At 42.3% G+C, this 24,762-nt stretch overlaps 1 protein-coding gene across 3 annotated transcripts in view; it reads left to right on the top strand.

The window, feature by feature from the left end:
- ORC5 (origin recognition complex subunit 5) overlaps positions 1–24,132 on the top strand; it is a 150,228-nt gene extending 126,096 nt beyond the window's left edge. For 2 of the 3 annotated variants that reach the window (XM_025214712.1, XM_025214713.1), the window contains exons 14-15: positions 14,727–14,839; positions 23,051–23,404. In XM_025214712.1, coding sequence (XP_025070497.1) covers positions 14,727–14,839; positions 23,051–23,114 — 177 coding nt within the window. In that variant the 3' untranslated portion in view covers positions 23,115–23,404. Of the gene's footprint in view, positions 1–14,726; positions 14,840–23,050; positions 23,405–23,557 lie in introns of those variants that run through there. The other variant, XM_006032955.3, reaches the window with a different exon arrangement.
- The last annotated feature ends 630 nt before the right edge of the window (positions 24,133–24,762 follow it).

Raw genomic sequence — 24,762 nt, 5'->3', positions numbered from 1 at the left:
GAAACAACAGGATAAGAGAAGAATCTGACTGTATTAGTCATCACTACTTGAGTGAGCTGCCATTGTGATGAATTCTTGGAAAGGCATAATGCATTCATAGAATATGTAAGGTAAGATATTTCTTGTAGCAACAGAGAAGTATTAAGTTCATTGTACAAGAGGGTAATATGATGTAATCTAGAATATTATGTGCAGTTCTAGCCATTGGTGCAGAAGAAGGCTGCTAAAATGATCAGAGGAGGGGAGACCCTATCATATGAAAGAAGACCAAAAGAGCTTGGTACCCTTAGATTAGCAGAATAATGGGTTAGAGCAGCTAGAGCTGGTCAGGAGTAGCCAACTCAGTCATCAAGATACAGTTTTTCTTGACCAACCTGATTTCCTTCTACAACAAGGTGATGAGCTACCTATGGTGGGGGTGGAGAGCAGTGGATATATCTGAAACTTAGCAATGACACTATTTCCCATGACATTCTCATTAGTCTTCAAAGGAAATACAGTCTAGACTAGAATACTCTAAGGTGAATATATAACTCATTGGATCGTGTTCAAAAAGTAGTTATGAATGGCTTGATGTCTAATTCAGAGAAGGTATTGAGTGGGATTTCCCACATGCCTGCCCTGAGTTTAATACTGTTTTGTCTTCATTAAAGATTTGGAGGGTGGGACTGAGTATACGCTTAATAACTATGCAGATGACACCAAGTTGGGTAGAGCTGCAGACACTAGAGCATAGAATTAGTATTAAGGGTGACCTTCATAAATTGGAAACTTGATTTGTCCAGAATTAAATCAAATTCAGCCCAGACAAATGCAGATACCTGCTCTTAGAATAGAATAGTTGTATGTAGAGATTCAGACTAGGGAGTGATTAGCTAGGCTGCAGCACTACAGAAAAGGACCTGGCAGTTTATAGTGGATCCAAAGCTGAATATGAGACAGCAACGTGCTCTTGTTGCAAAAAAGGCCAATAGCATACTGGACTGTATTAATAGAAGCATCACTTGCCAGTCAAAGGAAGTGATTTTTCTACTGTATTCAGTACTGGTGAGGCCTCGCATTGAATATTATGGCCGAGTTTTGGCACCACATTTCAAGATGTGAACAAATTAAGAGGCCAGCAGAGGTCTAGGAAAATGATCAGAGGTCTAGGAAACATGATATATGAGAAAAGGTTGGGAGATTATTTAGCCTGAAAAGGGTAGGACTGAGGGATTTGATTACTATCTTCAAATATCTAAAGGATAGTTATAAAGAGGAGGGTGATAGACTATCTCTGTGGCCCCAGGGGACAGGACAAAGGAGCAAAGGTCTTAAATTGCAACAGTGGAAATACAGATAGCATATTACAAGAACTTTCTACACGTGAGGGTAGTTAAGCATTGGAATGACTTACCTAGAAAAACTGGAATCTCCATTCTCAGAAGTTAGGAGAAGATTAGACAAACACTTATCTGGGATGGTTTAGACAGATAAATCTGTCTAAACCTCCTGACTTGAATGGAAAAGTTGGACTGGATGAGTTCCTTCTAGCCCAACTTTTCTATGATTTTGTTACTGGTGATTATAGTTCTCTCTAAATATTTCAAAGGAGTGCGATCTTAAAGGCCTGTTTAAATCAGAACTGTCCAACTGGCAGTCTGCAAGGAATTACCATATTTTTGCGCATATACCCCGCGGGGTATACACGATTTTACCCAAAAAAATGGATGGGTGAGGGCTATACGGGGGTGCGGGCTATCAGTGGACTTTTTTTCCCCGCAGGGGGCCGGGGCCAGGACGGGCTGCACCGCTTCCCCGCTGGGCCTGGGCTACGCCGCCGCTGCCACGGGGGCTGGGGCCAGGACGGACATGGCTGCGCAGCCTCCCCGCTGGGCCCGGGCAGGCCAGGCTGTGCCGCCGGGGCAGGCTGGGCTGCGCCGCCTCCCCGTGTATATGCTGCCATGGGGAATACACGGGTGCAACGTATACACGGACTTATTTAAAAAAATACAATTTCCTGCAGGTTATACAGCTTATACCCGTGAGCGGGGTATATGCACGAAAATACAGTAATGTGTCACCTTCAGGCTCTCATCCAACCACTCTGCTTGTGGTTGCAGCTGCTGGGGCTGTGTGGATCTTCAGTCACTGATTCGATTCGGCGGAGATTTATCCAGATTCGGTGGCCAAATCTCCAAATCTGAATTGAATCAGGAGACCCTTCAATCTCTTTGAATCAAATTGGAGCCCTCTGAATTGATTCAGAAAGATTTGATGATTTGGACATAGATACAGCTTTAAATGTTTTTTCTACATACCTCAAGGTACCAGGTGGCTTGTGAATGCTGAGATGGTGGGGCGGATAGAGCGTCCCACAGGAGCACAAGGGGTCCCCAGTGTGCTCGGCAGCAGACCCAGAAGTGAACCAGAAGCACTTCCGGTCCATTTTCAGGTCCCTGGGGGGTGCGCTGCAGGGGCCTCCCACACCCCTCTGGCTCGGCAACTTGTGCCTCCTGGGTCTGGGGGGGCACCCAGGGTCCCCCCGTGGTCAATTGCCAAGTTGGGGGTTTGGGGGGGCTGTGGGATGCTCCATCTGCCCCAGCATCGCAACATTCACGAGCTGTGCCTGGTATCTCAAGGTATGTAGAAAAACATTTAAAGCTGTGTCTATGGCTGAATCGCTGATTCTCCAAGTCAGCATTGAGTCTTTGGACTCGGCCAAATTGAATCGGGGACGGTGATCCAAATCAATTAATTGAATCACTGTCCCCGATTCGGGCTGAATCTGAATTAAATATGGCCCACTTCGGGCTGAATCTGAATTGAATACGGCCCACTTCACACACCCCCTAGCAGCAACCAGGATCTCCAGGCTCCTGCTCCCTCCTTCTGGTTCCCAGTACAGCTGGGGAGGGTGCTGGGCTACATAAACTGCATGCTTAGAAAAGGAGGGAGCCAGGCTTCCTGAGCTGTGCGCTGCAGGTAAGTTGCTTGCATGACTTGTGTAGCTAAAGGGGATTGGGGTGCTGCCTGCACGGCCAGGAGGGGAGCTGGCCTGCATGCAGCAGAGAGAGCATGTGCAGCCCCTGGGTCTGCATCCCACAGTGCATGTGGCCCTCAGCTGCCCAGAAGTTGAACAGCCCTGATTTAAAATAAAGAAGGGTCACTAAGAATAAACGGGTATAAACTGACATTAACAAATTTAAGGTGAAAATTAGAAGACGTGTAAACACCAGAGGAGTAAGATCCTGGAACTGATTTCCAATAGAAACTACAGGGACAAATAACCCAACCAGTTTCAAAATGACACTTGATGAAGCGGTTTATATAGCATGGTTGTATGTGATGATAAAAACAGGGCTTAATTACTCAGGAGATCCTCTCTAGCCCTACGATCCTGTAAGAGAAGTAGGGACAATTAGACTGTGACAGATAACTCATTAATGAAAGTAGGTAACAGACTACACCCAGAATATTACCCAGCTCTTAAACTCAGTTATGATTTTCAGACCCTTGAGGTTTCATTAGCTGGTACTTGTTATTTAATTTTTTGGTACTCTGTACTAGAGATCCTTGCCCTCTGCCTTCTCAGTTCCTTTTTTACTTGGCTTCTGCTCTTATGCTGCTCTCTGCTCCTCCCTCTAGCGTTGCCTTGAGTTCTGCTTAAAACATCCAGTTTTATAATTTATCCCCTATGAAATGATTGGCTCTTAATTAAATCCCAATATGCCTTTTCTCTGCCCTCTTCCTTCGAATAGGCATTTAGCTGATTTAAGCCTTGATCTTTCAAGCTCCTTCACGCCGACAGACTCCTGCACTTTTGTGGAGACCCATTGAAGCCAATGGGATTCCACACATGCACAGCACTTTGTGCACACAGCAGAGAAGGCGGGGACAGAGCTCAGAGAATAAGCTCTTTGGAGAAGGATCAGTGTTTCTTGTTTAAACTTTTTGCAGGATACCACCTACATTTTTGGCGCAAAAGAAATGTTTGTTGTTTGTATTTGTTTAACACTTAGATCAGAGGTAGACAACCCCCAGCATGGGTGCTGCAGCACGGCACATGAAGGCATTTTGCTTGGCATGTATGCCTTTAGGTGGTTGGCAGGGAAGGGACCGTGGCTGCCCTGCCACAATGAGGATTAGGCCTCTCACAGCTTTGCTGCCATCCACCCCTGACAAACGAGTCAAGGTTGCAGGTGTTTTTGGCACTCTGCTAAAAAATGTTGTCAACCCCTGATTTAGACTGTGGTGGTAACTAAAGAACCTCACCAGTTTGGGCCTCAGAATATGAGGGCTATATAGACATAATAAAGATGTTCCCTGACACAAAGAGAGTACAATACAATGATATGTGTAAGCAGGCTGTTCTGGATAGTTCGGACTGAGGTTATGTTGGAGAGAAAGGGCAAGTGAATGCGGATCACCTCCTGCACACATACAACCCTTAAGTGTGATCTTAGCAAGTGATATTCTATTAATTCTAACTTTAATTCTCAGTGGGTGCATCTATAAGTGCAATTTATGCACCTGAATTTTCTGTGCAGAAAATTCAGGCCCATTAAACTGCACTCCTGCACCCATCTAAACGTGCACACATCAGAAGCAAATTTGCTTCCAACACGATTAGTTCAGTCTAGAGCTGATCCTGCCCTGCGCTACCTCCATGCAGCAGCCAGGGGGAGTTCCAGGTTCCCCTGAGTGCCAGCCCGGGCTGGCCCCAATCTCCACAGGGTTGGGGAGAGCTGTCCTATCTGCCAGACAGCTACCTCCCACCCTCATGGAAGTCAAGACCTATCCTGATCTCCACATGGCTGGGAGAGCTGTCCCAGCTGCTAGGCAACTGCCTGCCAGCCACATGAAAATTGGGATCCATCCCAGTCTCTTTGTGGCTGGCAAGCAGCATCCCACTGAGCTGGGTCCCCACCCCACATGGGCCCCTGCTGCCTCAGCTGACCAGGAACAGTTTGCTCCCAGTCAGCATCTACACGTGCTCTTTGGTGCATTAGGTTAACGTGCCAGTTTCTAGTACCTGTATATACAGATACTAGAAAGTGGCACATTTGACTATTCTACTACACAGTAATTGCTGTGCACATGTAGAGACTGATTCTCTACTGCACATTAGGTTAGTTTAATGCACAGTATAGTGTCTTGCATAGACACACCCATCAACGATGTTATGGAACAAATATATAATGACCCATAAAGATCTAGCAGATAACAAAGATGTTTGCTTAAAGTCATAAGGAATAAATTGTATTAGGTAGGTTCAGAAGACCCTTAGTACTTATATACTTAGTGAATATGGGAATTCTTTTAGATATCTGGAGTCTAAATTATATTTGTGCATCAATAAATGTGGTATTCTTGTTATATTTGTATGTTGATTATGAACAGTCTATTCAGATTGGCTTGGTAGGAGTGCTTTACACAAACTGAAAAGTATAATGGCAAAAAGCCATTCTTTGAATTAGGTAGAAATTGCAATCATGATTGTTTGAGTCCAGTTTTATTAGCATCTACAGTTATTACTTGGGGGGGGGGTGAGATTTAACAACACATTGAGGAAATGTGCAAATACTACTTAAATTGTGAGGCATGGCAAACACCAACAAGGATGAAGAACTAATGCTGCTGGGGCATCTTAAAATAACCAAACAAGGCTTAATCTGTATAAGACCATACTCTTCTATGTAGAATAAATAATACAAAATGCAAATATTTAATAGAAGGGAGAACTTGTGAAGCAGAGAAGTTTCCTAAGGGAGCAGCCATGGTCAAATCAGATGTTTGTTATGCAGCATAGATGAAGAATACCTAACCTGGCAACATTAGGTTATAGCCGATGAGAGGAAGACCGTTTCTTTGTTTGGTGTTGATGAGATTGCATTTAAAATTCCTCTTTCAGTTCGTGGAAATCTTAATGTCAGAAAGACATTGGCAAATAGTAGGGAGTTCAGAAGAGAACAGCAAAAGGACATAAATGAATTAGTTTAAACAAAGGAAAAACTATAACGCAGTTGAAGTACTGTGGGATTAGGTGGTGAGTGTTTATATAATTGCAAACCAGTTTAAGAAGGCTACAGTCACTTTGGAACAGAAGCCATAGCCGTGTGCAAGCCAGTATAAGCAGGAAATCTGGAAATTAGGGTAGGCATCAAACATATGGCCCATGGGCTGGATCATCCGGCCCGCAGAATTTTGCCCTAACTCTGGCCATGGTGGTGGGGCTTCCCCTGGTGACAGGTTGTGCCCCAGTGAAAACAATGCCAGGGCAGAAGCCCTGCTGCCACAGCCAGAGGGCTTTAGTCACAGTGTGAAGTATCTAACCACAATTCTCAGTGGAGCTTTGGCTCCCCCCACAGAAAGCCCTCCCACCTTGGCCGGAGCCCCAGCTCTGGCCAGGTTGGCAGGGTTTGCCCATGATGCCACTGGAGTTGCCAGCACCCCGACTCTCACTAGGATGTGGGCTGCTGCCATGGGAACCTACAGTTCTGCTCTGGTTGGCAGTGCCTAGCTCTCGCTGGGGTGCTGGCTGCCACTGCAAGAAATCTGGCCACCTACACAGTGGCCAGGGCTTTCTCTATGATGCCACTGAGGCTGCCAGTGCATCATCTCTTACTGGATCATGGCCTGTCCCTGTGAGAAGCCTTGTCACTGTAGCTAGAGCCCCAGCTTCTGACTGCAGTGGTGCAGGGTCGTGTGCACACACACATGCACTCTGTGTCCCTACTGTGTCTGTCTCTCTTGTCCATATGTGTGCACATGCATGCGCATGCACACGCACGCACAATCTCTGCAGGATCTCTCACAAACACCCATGCACACTGTCTCTCCCTGCAGGGTCATGCACACATTTATTCCCTGCAGTCTCTCTTTCCCTCCCCATCTCCCCTCTCTCCAGGGTTAGGGTGCTGCCATGGGAAGCCCTCCAACCAGTGGTGGAGCTTCTGCGTGCAGTGCTGCCAGAGCCCAGTGTGTACCCATCAGACACCTAAAAGAAGGAATGCAGCCTTCCAACTGATTGGAGTTTGACACACTTAAATTGTGGCATGAGCCCTTGAAAGAAGCAGGGGAGCCAGCTAAGGCATAACAAAATATTGTTGAATCATATTATCCAAGGTAATCTCCTCTGCAGTGAATTTCTCTGGCTTATTCAGGACCTTAGAAACAGCAACATGTAACAACACAAATCTGGCATTAAAGTTTAAAAATAAATGCCATTTGATGGCATTGCCTTATTCACAGTGATAGGTCTTTTTTTTAGAATTTACAAAAACTAATCTGGTCAGTTGTTGGCTTAAATCTTCTCTTCTACCTTACTTTCTAATAGATATACGTATATATTTTAAATAATGTCTATTCCCTTTACTGCTAATTTATTAAAATAGTTCTAAAAGGAAGTGTGTCCTTTCTGATTTTACAAGGCTTGCATGCTGAATATATTCTAGTTATGCTTCTAACTGAATCATTTTGAACAGCTTTTTATGCTAGCATAATTTGTGTTGGGCTCATTGAATTTAACTCCAGACTAGTTCTGCAGTCATTTTGAGTGAAATGTGTTTTCTAAATGACATCTGGTTTTCAAACTGCCTTTTGTTACATAGCAGTGGTTTTAACATCTGTATGAATTTAACTACCAGCAGCAGTGGGTTTTGAGCAAGTGCAGCCAGCAAAGTTAATTCTTTGCTCTTAAGAGCGGTACATGACAGTGCATGAAAATGTTAGGATTCACAGAAGTTTTAATCTGTTTGAGAAAGAGAATATTAAAAAGGTACTTACCTGGCATGCCATGTCCTACCTGGAGCTTGAGCATTTTTAATATTTCAGTCACTTTGGGGTTTAAAATCACAAAACAGATGGAAGTGTGTTTGAAAGGAAGCCAACATGAAGAGGTATAATTGCCATTCCCTTTTGGCCAACATAATTGAAAATGATAGATTCTGTAGATGGACGGTACGTATGAGGTCACCTAGGACATCCGTACCAGTGCAGGATTGCTCTCTCTTATGCCTTTAGTAGTCCGACTAGTCCCCTTTAGAACACAGCTCTGAATGAGACTGTCATCGCTCTAGAAAAACTTTTCAAGCTTTTCCTAATATTCAGCCTCACTTTTTCCTTCAGTTTCATCCCACTGATTCTTTTTATACTCCTACCCCCATTCTAACTAGACTGAGTAATTTCTCATCTTTTCTAGTTTGTTGCTGTGTTAGGGTATAGGTTTTTCCTGCCAGTGGTCTTCTCTTACCAAAGTCTATATATATTAATTTGTTTGCTGGTCCAACCCAATCATTTTTTGCTCTTCTGTGAGCTTTCTCCAGTTTGTCTTTATCCTTCTGGTCAGAGGCGAGGGCATTCTTAGCAGACAGCCTTTGTTTCAGGAATTCTGCTGGTCTGACAAAACCAGTCTTTGTTACCCTGTAGGGAGTGGTGCAGAGCCTATCTGTTAATTCAAGCTAGTTGGGGAGAAAACAATTAGTTCAAACGGCCTGTATATTTTTTATGCCTTTTTCTACCCACAGCGTTAAACGTTTAAGTTTGGCCACTGGATCTATTAGTAATCCAGGAGATTTATGCCTCTAAATTGTCACCCTCATTCTTTGCCCTTGAGATTCTCTACCCTCCACCCAAACACACATTATTCTTTTTCAGAAATATTTCTCAGACATTTGTCAATCAAGGGAAGTTCAGTTCATATTGATTTTGCAGCAAAACCGTAACACCTGTTCCTTCATTCCTCTCAGGTCATGTATTCTTCAGAGTTCCCAACAACCCCCTCAGAAATTTCCAGTTCCTAGTAAATAACATGTTCATCTTGCTGTGGTCTTTTTTTTTTTTACCAAGACTAAGCTATTACTGTGTCCAGTTCCACTTTTCTGAATAGTCTTAGAATATTTCTTCTAACCATAATTTCTTTTGTTCAAAAGATTCTTGATAAATATTCTTTTTTAAATCACCCACACACATTTTTCCTGGCTAGTCTCAAGTCTGTTTCTGCCAGATGTTTTTTTCTAAGCCTTTGTAACAATGAAATACAGCCTCTGTTGCACATACCATGAAAAAAAAAAAGCTGAGAGAACTGTTTGGGGTTTTTTTTTTGTTTGGGGGTTTTGGGGGGGGGGGGCGGCGTTGCTAAGAGGCACAGTTAGATTGACATTGCATTTATATAATTCCAAATGTGATATGAAGTTTTGATATATTTTCATTTGAAAACAGATTACTTCCCAAGAGTCACAGTGCCTGAACTTTTGTAGTAGTGCTGTTTTTAGAAGCTAAAGTAATAAAGTGATATTATCACCTTAAGATCTAATGGAACAAGGAAACAATACTATGAACCTTCTTATTTATCTAGTAACCTGCAAATAGTCTGTACCAATTCAGGTTCACTCCACTAGTTTTTGCCTCATTCAGAGTAGCAGTTTGAACTCCCACCACTAGGCTAGAGAAAAAGAGAGTGTGTGTGTGGGGCACCCACGTGTATGAGTACGTACATTAAAAATATGTGATATGTGTGTTATATAAAGAACAACTCCATCAAAAAATAATGAGGAAAATCTGCCCCATAATATCCTGTAACTTGGTATCTACACATGTGACAGAAGGTAGGGATTTAGGTTTAAATTGGGCCTGGGCAGAAGAGAGAATTGGATCTTGGTCTCTCATATCCCAAGAAAGTTTCCAAACTACTGGCCTTAGTCACCATGCAATTTCAGCAAAAAGTGCTCCTTGAATTTGCCAGTAGTTTTAATTGTATTAAATCTGAATTTTTCTGTGAATAAGCATTTCCAAAAAGAATTTCCACTGTTAATAGGATGGCAGCAGAAGAATCCCCCTGCCCTATAATATTTGACCAGTGTTGAACTAAAATAGCTGTGTTCTTGCATGGGTGTATTTAAAGAGTTTAAAAATTTGGATTTTTTAAAAAACACCGCTTACAAAGGCTTCCCATTCTTTGGCATTAGCTTGAGCACAAGACTCGAATAGACATAAGGTTTTAAGGGTCACACATCCAGCCCCTGAATATATATTCAGCCCCCGATGATGTATTCTGCTGCTGCTCTGTCAATTCCAGAACTCTTAGATTTACAAATTAATGTCATTTCTTTTTTATCTGCCACTGGCATTTACTACCTCTCATTTACTAGCTTGCCACTGTTATTTTTTCTGTGGACCCATGGCACCTACCAAGCCTCAGGACCTGTGATTTCTCTGTAACTATATATATGTAAGATAGTGATTGTGAATAGAGGTCATGAGAGTTGGCTAATGTGAACAATTTGCTAAGCCCTTCCCACAGGACACAAGATGGAAAATTCACAGGCACTTGCACAATAAATATCCTTCTTGTAAAACGTATTCTGGCCCTGGCCAGTTTGGCTGTATTTTTTGTCTTCACCTCTTCACCTTTTCTCCTCTTTAAACTATCATTTAAGTCTTCTGTGATTGGCGTACCACAACCATATGTACCACAGTTCCTGCATGGTGTTCATTTTGGGGGAAAAAAATCTCAAATTTGGTGTAGAACCTTCCACATTTATCCTTGAAGGTTGTTACTTTAATCATTTACCTTTTAATAAACTCCAGGCATTTCTTGGAAGGTAGCAGAGGTGTTAAACTGCTAACTTTCTCCATTTGATGGGAAAAAATGATAAATATTTTGAGATTTTGCAGTCCATCAGGGACAGGAACCAGGCTGTTTCTGCATGAGTGAAGGGGATGGTAGATAAGGTTTGCCTGTAAATGGAGAAGATACAAGAGGAATGAACAATGAAAAAATTGCATTGGTAGAAAGGCCTATCAGAAGGGATGTATTGTTTTTCTGCCCATGATATATAGTATCAAAATACAATCGCTGCTCATGATTCTTCCTAAATGTGGTAGAAAAAGCTATGCAGGGCCTGGCTACTTCTACGTAATCTATCTTGGACTCTATAGCACTTACATATTTCTGCCTCTACTTGTCTGTAATCAAAAAGCTCCCGTCTGCTGTAAGAACATCCTGCCGAATAGCAGGTAGTTAGTCTGCTGAGTCCACTATGCCTCCATCACACGGTACTGTAAACGATTTGTTGATGTGTTTCCACCAGTTTGTGCATCTGTTCCAACATGAGACGTAAAACCTGTTGTTACAAAGTTAATGGAGCCATCTTCTGAGCCCTCTTTAGGTGATTGCTTTTCATTTTGCTCGCCACTAAAGGGAGCAACTTGAAAAGGGCTAAGTAAGAACTAAAAACTTAGTTTGGATTCCAGGCTCATCTTAGAGAGAGGTGTCACCTTCACTGTGTTGTAAAGGAACAAAAGTTATGTATTCTTCAGATTTATAAAAAATTTATTTATTTATAAAAAATGGTGCTGGAGTTCATTTGGTTCAAACCGTCACCCTCACAGGGTCTTTTTTTGTTTTTACCAGGACTCATTCTGATCCAGAGAGAGGCAAATGTCATGCCATTTTAGACATTCAAAACAGCTTTGGGGTTTTACTTGCTTATTATGAAAACATTCTAGGCTATCATCTATATGCTGTCTTTTGGGGCCACTGTAGGAGAGATGCCATCTGCACATGCCTAAGTGGATTAAGCTATATATTATAATGTTATGTTTTTATGTTATCCATTAGTCAGAGTAACAATACCATTCGGTCATGTGAATCAGACCAGTAAGTATTGCCGTATTCTGTCCTGCCTTATCTTACCTATCTCAACAGTCTCTGTTTTCCTCACTCCAGCATCCTCTGAGGAGTGTTTATCCAAATATATGGTGGCATGCATTGCCGAGTGTTTTTAATATGACCTACAATGAGTGAGCATTAGGATTCACAGTGTAGTAAAACTGGCCTGTCCATCTGCCTGCATCTAGTTCAGATATTGGCCAAGCTGCCAGTTGGAACTCAGTGCAGGCTTTCCAGAGCTGTTTTATTGTGTAGAGTCAAAAGCAGTCATATGCCCAATTTAGTAGGGCAGTGTATGTTTAATTGTTGGAATTCTCCATACCTCTTTACTGGCAGCTGCCTGCTAGTCAGGAATGGGGAGATGTGGAAACCACTTGAGAGCAGAAAAAAATGAAGTTCTCTAAATGTAATTTGCTATTCTCAAACTTGGTCTTTCCCCTCGATCTAGGCTTTCTCCAATTAGCTTGTTTTTAGAGTTTCAAATCTACATTGCTAATCAGCATGAAGTGGAAGTGATGGGCCTTTCTATCCTTTGCTTTTAAAGCAACTTAAGTTTATCTGAAGATGTATGACCCATTATTTAAATATTCATGGTTAGCTGATTCTAGATGCACATGTATTGCATGAAACTTGCATTCAACTTGCAAGGATTTGTGAAAGAGATCGAAGGGCTGAGGTTTACCAGGTGAATAGCCTTGTTTTATGCTAAATGATGATCAGAACCTTCATATCTTTTGTAACATGTAGAGAGAGCTTCAAGCATTAATCAGAAACCTGGTTCCCAGCCTGACATAGTTTCAGATTTATAGACAGAGGATTTAGTAAGCAATTTTACAATGCTGACCTTCTCTTCCATATACAGCATTTGGGGAGAGGAGGAAAAATTGGTTACAATTTGTGGTTAATGCAGTGCTAGAACATTTGTAATGCAACAGCAAGGTCACTTTTGATTTCTGCATCCTACATAATATTTAGATGGGTCCAGATCCAAACTACCTAGGCTTATGGTGTGTTCATTGGAAGCTTTTATGAGCCTCATGCCATTCCTTGTGTGGGACATGACCTGTTTTCACTGGTAGTCTCTAAATGTAAGGGGCCAGCTGCAACCATATCCTGCAGAAATGATTAGCCAATAATGGTTCACTGGGGTGTAAAATAGCAGTTGTAATAACAGATTACTCCATTATGCTTCTTCATTGACTGAATAAAGACCTGATTGAATGAAGAATGTAGAAAAATGTGCCCTTCTGACTTAAACTTAGACTATTTAATAAAATAAAACCCTAACAAATTTGGGGTTGGAGAAATGTCATTAAATTGAAAGCAAAGAGATTTTCATATTAGGACTTCGAGTAATGTATCATACACTCAGCTTACTTTCTCTAAATGCACTAGTTACTAACAACATTAACTGTGAATCATCAGCTGCCCTTAACATAATTTTTAGACTTGATTTAATTCATGCAGCATTCAGGAATGTAGGAACAATTGAAGCAATAATTATGATCAAACCAAATCATTTCAGAATGTTAATATTAAGACCTGTATTGTCATATGCTGTAAACAGAAATGAATCCCTAAATATATTTTAAGCATCATCTCATTCATAGTCTTTGCCCACTAGAGAAAATGTCATTTTTTTAGCACACCACCCATTTGTTTAAATGCTAAAATATTATTCTCATTTCCTTCAAGTAAAGTAACAGAGTTTGGGGGTGACTTCAATTTTGAAAGATGAGCAAGGTTTGAATGCTCAATATTCGCATAGGCTTTATTTATAATCATGCAAATTTACAGTAGCTGTTTAAATACTTGCTTTCTGGATGGTTTGAATTAACATGCAGTTTCCTAATACAGGGATCCACTTGTGTTTAATATGTTAAACTGCAGTACATGTAAACTAGTTAGCATTTTGGTTTTTGAAATGTGGGGCTGTTTCTGTGTCATCTCATCTCCCTGCTTGGGATCCTGGTAACATTGGGCACTTTTACACATGCTCCAGAGGTGGAAGGGGTGGCACTTTAATTAGAGCGGCTCTGAGAGCCGCTCTGATTAAAGCACCAAAGTGGCTCATGTATCAGCATCCGCAGGCTTAAAAATGGTGGAAGGGGCACTTGACCTAAAGCTTGTTGAACATTCAGTGAGCTTTAGTTCAAGTGCCCCCACCAACATTTTGAAGCGCAGGGACACTAATACATGAGACGTGGGAGGCTGCTGGAGCGTGGTAAATGCCATGCTCCAGCTGACTCAGTTAACTGAGTCTCCTCTGACACGCTGTAATGGAGCAGCTCCATATACAAGCACCCATAGTGTCAGCTGGTTATGGTGAAGCACCATTGACTGAGGAGAGGCCAACAGGAGTATTTGTTCTCGTTGCCCTTATCACAAAGAAAGGCACACTGAGATGATCACACTGAATGTTCTAATGTTCTCACTCCTAACATCACAGAAACCCTGGTTGTTGTGATGTCAGTCATCATTTGGAAAAAGGAAGAGAGAACATTTTTTGCATATAATCATGCATTTCCTTCTCTTCATCTAGCCCTACTCCTGAGGTCTGATGGGTTTCTGATTTAGCATTCAGTCTTCAGGTACCCTTCTCTAGGCTTGCAACCTTGTGGCTTCTCTTTCTCTTAGCAAAACAAGATGATTCTATGGGCCTGGTTGCAGAGTGCAGTAATCTGTCTCAGAGAGCTCTGGGGCATTGAACTCAGGGAGTGGCCTCCAGATGCACAGGGGAGAGAGTTTAGAACATGTCTTGTCTTGCAAGGGCAGTCTCTGAACCTGTGGAGGGATTTGATCAAGAGAATTTCAAGATAATCCCTGATATAAGGTGTCCTTGCCCTTGCACATAAGGCTGCCTGTGTTCCAAAACTGGTAATATGAGTTTATACCCTCTTGATTCTCCCAGTTGCAAAACTAGTTGAAGGTCAGTTGGCCAACATAGCTAAATATGTGATTTTCCTCTGAAACATACCTTAGAGAAGGTATGCTAATAACAAATGAAAATGTGGTCATTACTGTTCTTATTTGCAAAAGTGATTAACATTTCAGTGATTTCTTTCATTTCCAGATCAGCTCTCTTGTGACACTGCAGCTATTAACCTTAGTTGGCCATGATGACCAACTTGATGGACCAAGATACAAATGTACTGTCTCTCTCGATTTCATCAGAGCTATTGCAAGGTAAGATCATTAAATGGTATTTAATGTTGCAAAGGCTGGCCTGTATGAAGGTTTAAACTTTCCAATTCAGAGTTTTTCTTAATGTAGTGACTTCCTGCAATAGAAGGACTGCAACAAGCGGAGAAAATATTTTTGCAGATGAATAGAATAAGTTGTTTGTTTGTTAGATTTATCTCTGTCCATCCTGACAAAAGCTCAGGACAGCTTGCAGAAGAGAGCAAAATAATAAAATAAGCAAACAAGAACAAAACAGGAGAAACAGAATACCTAATAAAAGCCAATAGAGTATTAAAATAAACTATATAGCACCTCTTCCCCACCGCCTTCCATCAAACAATAGACTTGCCTGCTAAATGTCTACCCATTAGGCAGGTCTTAAAGCACTTCCGGAAGATGTCCAGGCCTCAGGGAGGAATGAGTTACAGAGCTGAGAGGTCACTACCAAGAATAAGCTACATATGTTTTCACCAGGCAAACTTGGCATGTTGATGGTACTTGCAAGAGGTTGCTCTTGGCTGAGCTTAGGGATCCCAGTGGGGCATAGGGGAGAAGGCAGTCCTGTAGGTACATAGGGCTCAGGCCTTTTAGGGTCTTTTAAGTGAAAACCAACACCTTAAATTGCACCCAGAAAGATAGTGTTGTCCAATAGGATCTGGGCATCTCTCTGAATTTGGGCCTTTGTTGCTTTAGACTCTGTACAGTCATGTGATAACTACATTCCTTGATACAGAGAGCTGACAATTTAAATTGACAAGGCAAAAGGAATAATTCCCAGGGAAACTAAGACACTGATATACTGAAGAAGAATTGGTCACTAGGAAGTAAATCTGGATCTCTTGAATCCCAGCCTGGTGCTTTCACCACTAAACACAAACATGATGTTTTTGCTAGCCTTCCTATTTGTTACTTCTGTGTTTTGACTTCTCACTCAGCTCTGCAACAATAACATTCCCATAATGAAAAAACAAGAAACCAAAACCTTTGACCTACTGCCAAATTCAATCAGAATTTCATAGATTTTCATAAATTTTCATAGACATTAGGGCTGGAAGGGACCTCGGAAGATCATTGAGTCCAGCCCCCTGCCCAGGGGCAGGAAGTCAGCTGGGGTCATAGGATCCTAGCAAGAAAAACAACCAGATTCTTTTGAAAGCATTCAAAGTAGGTGCTTGAACCACCTCCAGCTGCAAGCTATTCCAGACCTTGGGGGCTCGGACAGTAAAGAAGTTCTTCCTTGTGTCCAGCCTGAAACGGTTTTGCAGGAGTTTATAACCATTCGACCTTGTCATCCCTTCGGGCGCTCTGGTGAACAAACATTCCCCCAGATCCTGGTGAACACCCCTTATAAATTTATAGGTGGCCATCAGATCACCCCTGGGCCTGCGCTTTTCCAGGCTGAAGAGTCCCATAGCTCTCAGACTCTCGTTGTAAGGTCGGTTTTCCTGACCTCTGATCATGCGCGTGGCTCTCCTTTGGGCTCTTTCAAGCTTCTCCACATCCTTTTTGAATTGTGGAGCCCAAAACTGGACGCAGTACTCCAGCTACAGCCTCACCAATGCCGAGTACAACGGGAGAATGACATCCTGGGATTTGCTTGAGAAGAATCTATGGATACAAGCCAGGGTTTTGCTTGCTTTACTAGCCACAGCATCGCATTGCAGGCTCATGTTCATCTTGTGGTCAGTCCTGACCCCCAAGTCCCTCTCATCCATAGTGCTAGCCAGCGTAGCACTGCCAAGCCTATAAGCATGCTGCATGCTGCAGGTTTTTCCTCCCAAGGTGGAGAATCTTGCATTTTTTGGTGTTAAACACCATCAGGTTCTCATCCGCCCATTTCCTGAGCCTGTCAAGGTCAGCCTGGATTGCCCCCCTGTCCTTAGGTGTGGATGCTTTACCCCAAAGTTTGGTGTCATCGGCGACCTTAGCCAGTCTACTTCTGACTCAATGTCCACATCATTAATGAAGATGTTGAACAATATAGGTCCAAGGACAGAGCCTTGGGGGACCCCACTGGTCACAGGGCACTACGACAATTGACTTCCATCAACCACCACCCTCTGGGTCCAACCACGGAGCCAATTCCCCAGCCAGCAGATTGTGGTGGACCCGAGGCCGCAGTTGTCCAGTTTTGCCAAGAGGTGATCATGGGATACTGGATCAAAGGCTTTTTTAAAGTCAAGATATATGACATCAATCTCTCCCCCCTTGTCCAGGTGATAGGTCACCTGGTCGTAAAAGGAAATGAGATTGGTCAAACACGACCTACCCGCAACAGACCCTGGCTATCCCTCAGGATGTTGCCATTGGCCAGTCCATTAAGAATGGCCTCTTTGATAATCTTTTCTAAGACCTTCCCCGGGATAGAGGTCAGGCTGATGGACCTGTAGTTTGCCAGATCCACTTTCCTCCCTTTCTTCAAGATAGGCACCACATTGACCTTCTTCCAGTCCTCGGGCACTTCACCAGAGCACCAGGAGCTCTCGAAGATCTGTGCCAGGGGGCCTGAGCTATAATGCTGGCCAGCTCCTTAAGTACCCTGGGGTGTAAATTGTCAGGGCCAGCTGACTTGAAGGTATCCAGCCTCTCAAGGTGTTCCTTCACGAGGTCAGCATTGATGGAGGGCAAGGAATCTCCCTCACCTGGGCTTCCCTGCCCCACAGTAGGCAGGGACATCCCATGGGACTTGTGAAAGACCAACGCAAAGTACGTATTTAGCAAGTTGACTTTTTCTGGGCTTCGGTTGTCAGTTGTCCCTTCTGGTTTATCAGGGGTCCAATGTTGCCCTTGCTTTTCCTCCGGCTCCCCGCATATCTAAAAAAGGACTTTTTATTGTCCTTGATACTTGTAGCCAGTTGGAGTTCCATCGCAGCCTTGGCTTTCCTGGTTTGCTCCCTGCAGGTGCAGACCAGTGCAGTATATTCCTCCTTGGAGGTGGATCCCATTGTCCATCCTTTGTAGGTCTTTCTTTTTAGATGCAGGAGGTCCTCTAGTTCCCTGGAGAGCCAAGGGGGCTGCTGTGTCCCTTTTCTGCTTTTCCTCCTAGACAAAATAGCCTTAGCTTGTACATCTAGGATCGCTCCCTTGAGGAGAAACCACTCTTCCTGGACTCCCCTCCCCTTGGGGTCGTCATCCCTTAGGGCCTCACCGACAAGTCTCCTGAGCTTGTCAAAGTCACCCCTCCTGAAGTTGAGGACCTCTGTACTGCTGACTGACTTGCCAGCTTTTCAGGGGTGGTGAAGGTGATCAGCTCATGGTCGCTGTCACCCAGCTTCCCTTTGATCATTAGGTCTCTGATTAGGTCGTCCCCGGTTGTCAGTACAAGGTCAAGCAGCGCTTTACCTCTCGTTGGCCCGTAGACTTCTTGAGTCAGATAGAGCTCGTCCACGCATGTGAGGAAGCTTTGCGACTGTTCAGATTTGGCCGAACACTCTTCCCACGAGATGTCTGGGTAGTTGAAGTCTCCCGTGACAGCCATGCACCAGGAGTGTGCGGCTTCAGCCAATTCCCTGACGAACTCCTGGTCAAGCTCTTGATTCTGGGAGGGAGGTCTGTAGTAGACTCCCACCATTGTATCCCCTGTGCCGTATTCCGTACGGATTTTAACCCAGAGGGTCTCTAGTCGTCCACCCTGGGCACCAGTGTCAGCTTGTAGGGATGCGTAGCTCTCCTTGACATAGAGAGCTACACCCCTGCCCCTTTTGTCCACTCGATCCTTCCTGTACAGGGTATAGCCATCTATACCCGTGGTCCAGTCATGGGTGGAGTCCCACCAGGTCTCCATCATCCCTATGACATCATAATTGTTTGTGTTGAACAGGAGGACAAGTTCCTCCTGTTTATTCCCCAAGCTCCTGGCATTCGTGTACAGGCATGCAAGTATCCCGCTGGGGGCCCTAGCTTTGCCTACTGGTTGTTCCAGGGCTGGGGCAGGGGTGGGCTCCCTTAAGTGCCTTGGCCTGCTGGCATTTGATCAACATAATCCACCTGTGATATCGAGGGACTGGGCTTCATGACCAGCAAAGTTCTTCCCAGTTCCACATTCCTGGGTTTTTGTCATGAGAGGATGGGGCATGAAAACTGAAGCCCTTAGTAAGGACGATGCTGTAAGTTCCTATACACCACTTGATTCATTGAAGGTTTTTCACACAGCAAAGCAGTAATAGTAAGATTTGTCCTGTTTCTAAGGGGGATATATTTTTGAAAAATATGATGAGGAGCTCTTTATATATTTATTTTTTCAGAAATCATCTTGGTATCTTATTACGAATAGAATCAGTCATGTTTTGTTGTGTTTTATTCTTCCATTATAGTGGGTAGTCCAAAGTGCACAAAACCAGACTAATTGCAGTGGTGTTTACTATTCTACTTTGCAGAATTTTTATTCTACAAAGTTGTATATATTCTACTTTGGGGTGTTTTTATTTGGTTTTTTCCCCACTCATAAGATCTCTTTTTCAGTCAGAGCAGAAAGCCGTGGCTCATTTTTGCTCCCATGGCCCAGAGATGCCTTATGGCATTTCCGGGTATCAGTCTTTGCCAGGTCATATACGCAAACTCTTTGGTGTTTGCAGCCTTCTGGGGTTAATTCATTTATCAGAATGTTGCAAAATTATCTTTAAAAAAATGGGATTCAAGAGAGCAAGTTCTCTAAATTTCATTAGGCTCAGGCTGTGGCATATGGGGACCTTAAATATTGATTTGGGCTTGCCTAGAAGAGCAGTAGAGAAGAAATTTGCATAATGTCTAATAAGAATACTGAAATATCATCTTTTTTAATTTACTTTTTATTAGTTTCAAAAATAATGAAACACAAAACCCCAAAGGCTTCAGTAGCAATTAGTTAACATTTTAGATTTCCGCTTACAAATTCTAATTAAGCACATAATTGTGTCCAAAAAGGATCTCTCTGAAATCAAGACATACTTATTAAGTAAAGATATCCTTGGATTGTCCTTAAAGTACATGCTAGCATTTTTTCTATTCTGTTTTGGGAATGGGGAGGGAACTCGCTTTAATAGTCCAATCAGAAGCAGAAGGCGATAGATTATCAAAAGGAGACTATGCAAATGTAGAATGCTAGAAAATAGGTGTCCTGTAAAGTATGAAGTAACCACAGGAAAGGATTATAAGAAGAAGACATAACAGAAATCCCCAATGATATTGTATAATCAGATTATATTAGTCATTTCAACTATAGTTTGAAAGAAATATTCTTGAGCAAATCAGCATCATTCAAGCAGCTTCTCTCTCCATCCTGCTGTTGGCTATACTCCAGCCTAATTCTTTTCCTCTTGTTGCTTCAAGAACTAATCTAGCAGCAACCAAATGCCAGCCTTCAATTTAGAAGTGTAACTTCATTGATGTAAATAGAATTAGTAAGGGAGGGTTCAGCTCAGTCTATTTAAAGTGAGTTTTAATTTGCAAAGGCATACTTAAGTCAGACCAGAGACTGCGTTAGCTATATTCCGTGATGAACGTTCTTTGTCTCTAATACAAAGACTTCTTCAATAGAAATATTGCTATAAATGTCAATTTACTGCACTGCCAAGAGGCATGTTATGCTCACCCAACCCTAACTGATGCACAGTATTTGTTGCAAGGATAGAATAACAGAATGAGAATTCTTATAGTCTCTCTTCTTCAAGGGGTCCCTAGTTGACATAAACCAATCCAATAAATTAAATTAAGCTAGCAAAAAAAAATGGTTGCTCCTCTGAAGTCCTTTTGGAGCGTGGCACAGTTAAGTTCTTTCCCCATGTTGTTCAGTACTGTGAAGCAGTTAAGAGTCGATGAAAACAGCATATGCAGCAGTGTATTTCTAGGACATCGACTACAATCAGGCCTTCGTCTCCTGCGCATCAGATGTAAAGAGCACCATCTTCCAGCTTTCTCAGTGTCTGGCCAAATGCAACATCACTCTTGGAGGAACACTACCTCACTAAAGCTGAACCCAGGGCAGACGTGCTGTAGTACGAAGCAGAGAAAGAAGGGTTCTTTTCAGTACCAGCCACTGCTGAAGGATTGGCCTTTAAATAGACTTCTATATTTTTAGGTTCTTATATCCCATAGCCTTTGAGCCCTTTTGGACTCTGTGGTGCAAGATGCCTAAGTAATCTTGGCAGTGTAAGATGCCCATTTCCATTTGCAACTGGACAAAAAATAAAATGAGACCTAGTCTGATTCAGACCTGATTGAGCTAACACAGCCATGACCTCCAGGCTTCATTAGTGTAAGTCGCTCTTCTTAGGAATGCAGCCACATGAATGATGTCCTGAAAAAGCTCCCACTGGTACAAAACACAGCATCCCATCTGCTTAGCAACACAGATTGCTGTGAGCAAAATCACCCAGGTGCTCTGTGCTCTGCACTAGCTCTGCACTGAATGCAGAGTCCAGTCCATGGACTCTGTCCTCATGTTCTCCATGAAATTGAACCAGACTACCTGAGCGATCACCTTCCCCTCCACAGCTTGGACCTCCACAAAAGCTGCATTTCACAGGACCCATGGAAATGCCCAGCAGTGCTGGGAAGCATGGGGCAGAGGACAAACTGCACCAGAGAACTCCCTTCCGCAAGAGAGTGACTCTTCACAAGCCTTACTACTTCCAGATCTCAGTAGCTATACATCTCTGGGAGATGCTACATACAGTGCTGGCATCTCTCAGTGTGTGACGTAAGCCAGCATCTCTATCTTTTCCTTTCTCATTTTCATTCCCTATTTTTTTAACTCCTTTCCACCTTCTTCATCCCTTTTCCTGGTTTCACTCTCTCACTCATGTTTTAAAGGGTAGTTAAAAGTAGTTTTTGAATATATTGATTTCTGTGGTGATCCGAGTGTATGCCATTTTCCACCTTGGTGTGAGCAGCAGGGTAAAACTGTGATAATATGTGATCTAAAGAGATTTATGTCTGTAGTCCTTACAGACGATGGCTTTATTGTGTGAGGATGCCGCTGCCTTTAGCAGAATTCTGTCCCAGATGCTTGCTTCTCCCTGATGAGAGCCAGGGTATCCTAGCAGCAGCAGAAAAAGAGGAGCTAATTTTTTACCTCAGACATGTCTCAAGGAGGCAGGCTACCATTCCCCTAAATGAATAGTACTAAAATAATAATTTATTATTAGTCACAGTCATAGGAGTCACTGGATTTCTCTGCTCTTACCCAGGAGTGCAGGTCTGATGAGTGCAAAGGGGACAGACTCCTGAGTTCTCTCTCCTAATCAAGCATTTCCATTTTTTTTTTATCCTTGCGGTGCTACAGAGCAAAATACAGCCCAGTTTCCTTCCCTTTTTGAAAAAAAAATTAAAGTTGGCAAAGTTATTTTGGGATGAGAGGTGCCACCCCAGCCTACCCTGCCCTGAGGGATTCCTTGTTGTAGGCTCATCATCTCCTCTGCTGCAGATTTCCCATTTTTTGGCTTGCTCTAGTTTGAAAGTAAAGGGCTGGTATGTTATTGATAATTTCACATTCTTACTGAAATTACTCCAGATAACTAAGCCCAGCCATTTTGGTTTTTACCACTGAAGCAAGAAACTTATAAATGTGTTAGAATCTGGAGGGTCTTCTCATATGGTTGCAAGTGGTGCTAATTATTATGACAGGATAATAATTTCATTTAAATGGTAAGGTTACCACTTGTCAGGCACAGTGACCATATTAACATATGGTAAGGCAATATAAGAACTTGTTCCTGTACATAACATTGTGGTTTAGTCGTAACTAGGGTGGTTCATTTCTATTGAATTATTAATAGTTTAATGAAACAGACCCCAGAAGTAGTATCTGTGGTTATGTATTATGGCTATTTCTAAACTTTTTTGTGTCCAACATAATACTTTAATGGAAACTTTTAGAGAAATTAGATTGGAAAGTGATGTGAGAGTTAAGAATATTAAATGATTGTAGCCTGACAAATAAGACATCCAATTAGTTAATCTTGCTTAGCATCATAAGCAGTTATTTTTGCAGTGCTGAATACTTTTTTACACATTTTATTTTATGCTTGTCATTATATCCTGTAATTTTGGTTATTTATTCAAACATTAAACCCCAAAGTGTGAATGTAAGATTGTACAGCAGAGTGAATTTGGAGAAAAAAATTAATTATATGTTTTATTCTACTGCTATTTCATTCTGCCTGCCATCAAAGTACAAAAGTATACATTAAAATCTTCTATCCTATTGAGTAGCATTCTTGGATTTTTCAAATTTAGCTGCAAACATGGGTCAACTAGTGTCAAGACTGAAAGAACGCAGACTACAAATGAGTACAGATGAAGGAGTTACGCAGTACATGCTAAAACAGGTGGTTTGGAAGAGGAACAAAACGTTCAATAGCATAATAGATTACTGCTCTGCATCTCCAACTAGTGTGCCATGTTTACCAGAATAAAAAAGATAAATTGGTGTCGACTTAGAAGTACATTTATTTTTACAGTCTAATGATCAGAAAGAAAAATCTTGAGAAGGTATTGTTTTACTGTTTTCCTCAGTCTTAAAATGTTGAAATAATCAGGCAGCACTTTCTCCTGGGAGTAATGCCACGGGGTTAGAATTTAAGAATTGTAATTTAGCAATGTAATTGCTCTGTCTTTTGTTTATCTTGGGAGTATCACTTCCTCTTGATTGAAAGATGCATCTTGTGTGTCTTGTCTCCAAACAGGTTACAGTCCACACACTGTAGGGGTGATTGTTCTGATATACTGTATTTTTGTTTATAGGACCGTGAACTTCGACATAATAAAGTACTTGTACGATTTCTTGTGAAAACAAGCTTCACAGCCATATGGACACTGTGACAATGACTAAGGCAAGCTGTGTTCATCTATCTACTTAGCTGGCCAGGGAGAAGAGTGTTTTGGCTCTTTTGGATTTGTCCAAACAGGTGCTGGCCCAGCATGGCTTCTTATGAAAATACTCTGATTGGTCTGGGTAGATCTGAGCAGAGGACTATTTACCAGGGACCCTGGAGTATTTGGAAGCAATGTGTTAATTATAAACAGCAGGGTTTGAGCACAATCTGTTCTACTCTTAATGATGTTATCTTAACACTGAAATTGCCTGAAACCCATTTACTTAGGACTGCATTTTGCTCTATGAACTATCCCCTGTGCTTTGAACATGGCAGCAGCCCTTGTTTGTGTGCCCAGTCTTTTCACTTCCTCTCCACAGGAATCTTTGCAATCGCCTGCCAAAGTAGCTTTTCCTAAGGCCACCATTTTAAGAGAGTGGAGTAGCAAAATATAATAAACATAAGTGCATGTTTAAAATCAAGCTGGTGTAAAGCCTAGTTTCTCTTCAGTCATATGTAGATTATCCATTCAACTCTCGTGCATAGGGATTACCATTATAGGAAAACCCCAAACTTATCAGCACAGAATTTCTCTTGAGGCCCATCTGTAAACATTCGCTAATAAAATCTGGTCTTTATCAACGTTTAGAAAAAGCAACTTTTAAAATTGTCACAATTAGAATGGTCACTTCTATACCAGATGCCAGTTCTGACGGGTTTTTTACATTCACTAACTTGAAAGGAGTTTATCATTTAAACACGTTTATAGTTCTTTTGAGCTCATCTTAGAATTTTCCAACGTACAAATTCTGGGGCAGTTCTCAGTGGAAATATTTGAGCGTTCGTGCTATGGAAGCAAAGGAGCTTGATTTGATGTACTCTCTAAAACTGGAATTGTCTGTAATGAAGGGTAATACAGGCCCTTCTGCAGCAACATGCATATGGAAGGAAAAGAGTCAACAGGTAAGAAGTACGTTATATCCATTTCAAACTGTTCTCAGTAAAAAAGCCCTGCAGCCTGCAGGAGGCAAAACACATTGAGCATACAATGGATTGTCAAATGATGAAACACTGGCTTAAGCTATTCTAGTTTTAAATGCTTCACCATTTCCAGTACCTCAGATTTTGGGGTTT

Source organism: Alligator sinensis, unplaced genomic scaffold (assembly GCF_000455745.1).
Source record: "Alligator sinensis unplaced genomic scaffold, ASM45574v1 scaffold915_1, whole genome shotgun sequence".
Taxonomy (NCBI): domain Eukaryota; kingdom Metazoa; phylum Chordata; order Crocodylia; family Alligatoridae; genus Alligator; species Alligator sinensis.
Note: the sequence above shows the minus strand (reverse complement) of the source record. Positions and strands in the feature narration are given on the sequence as shown.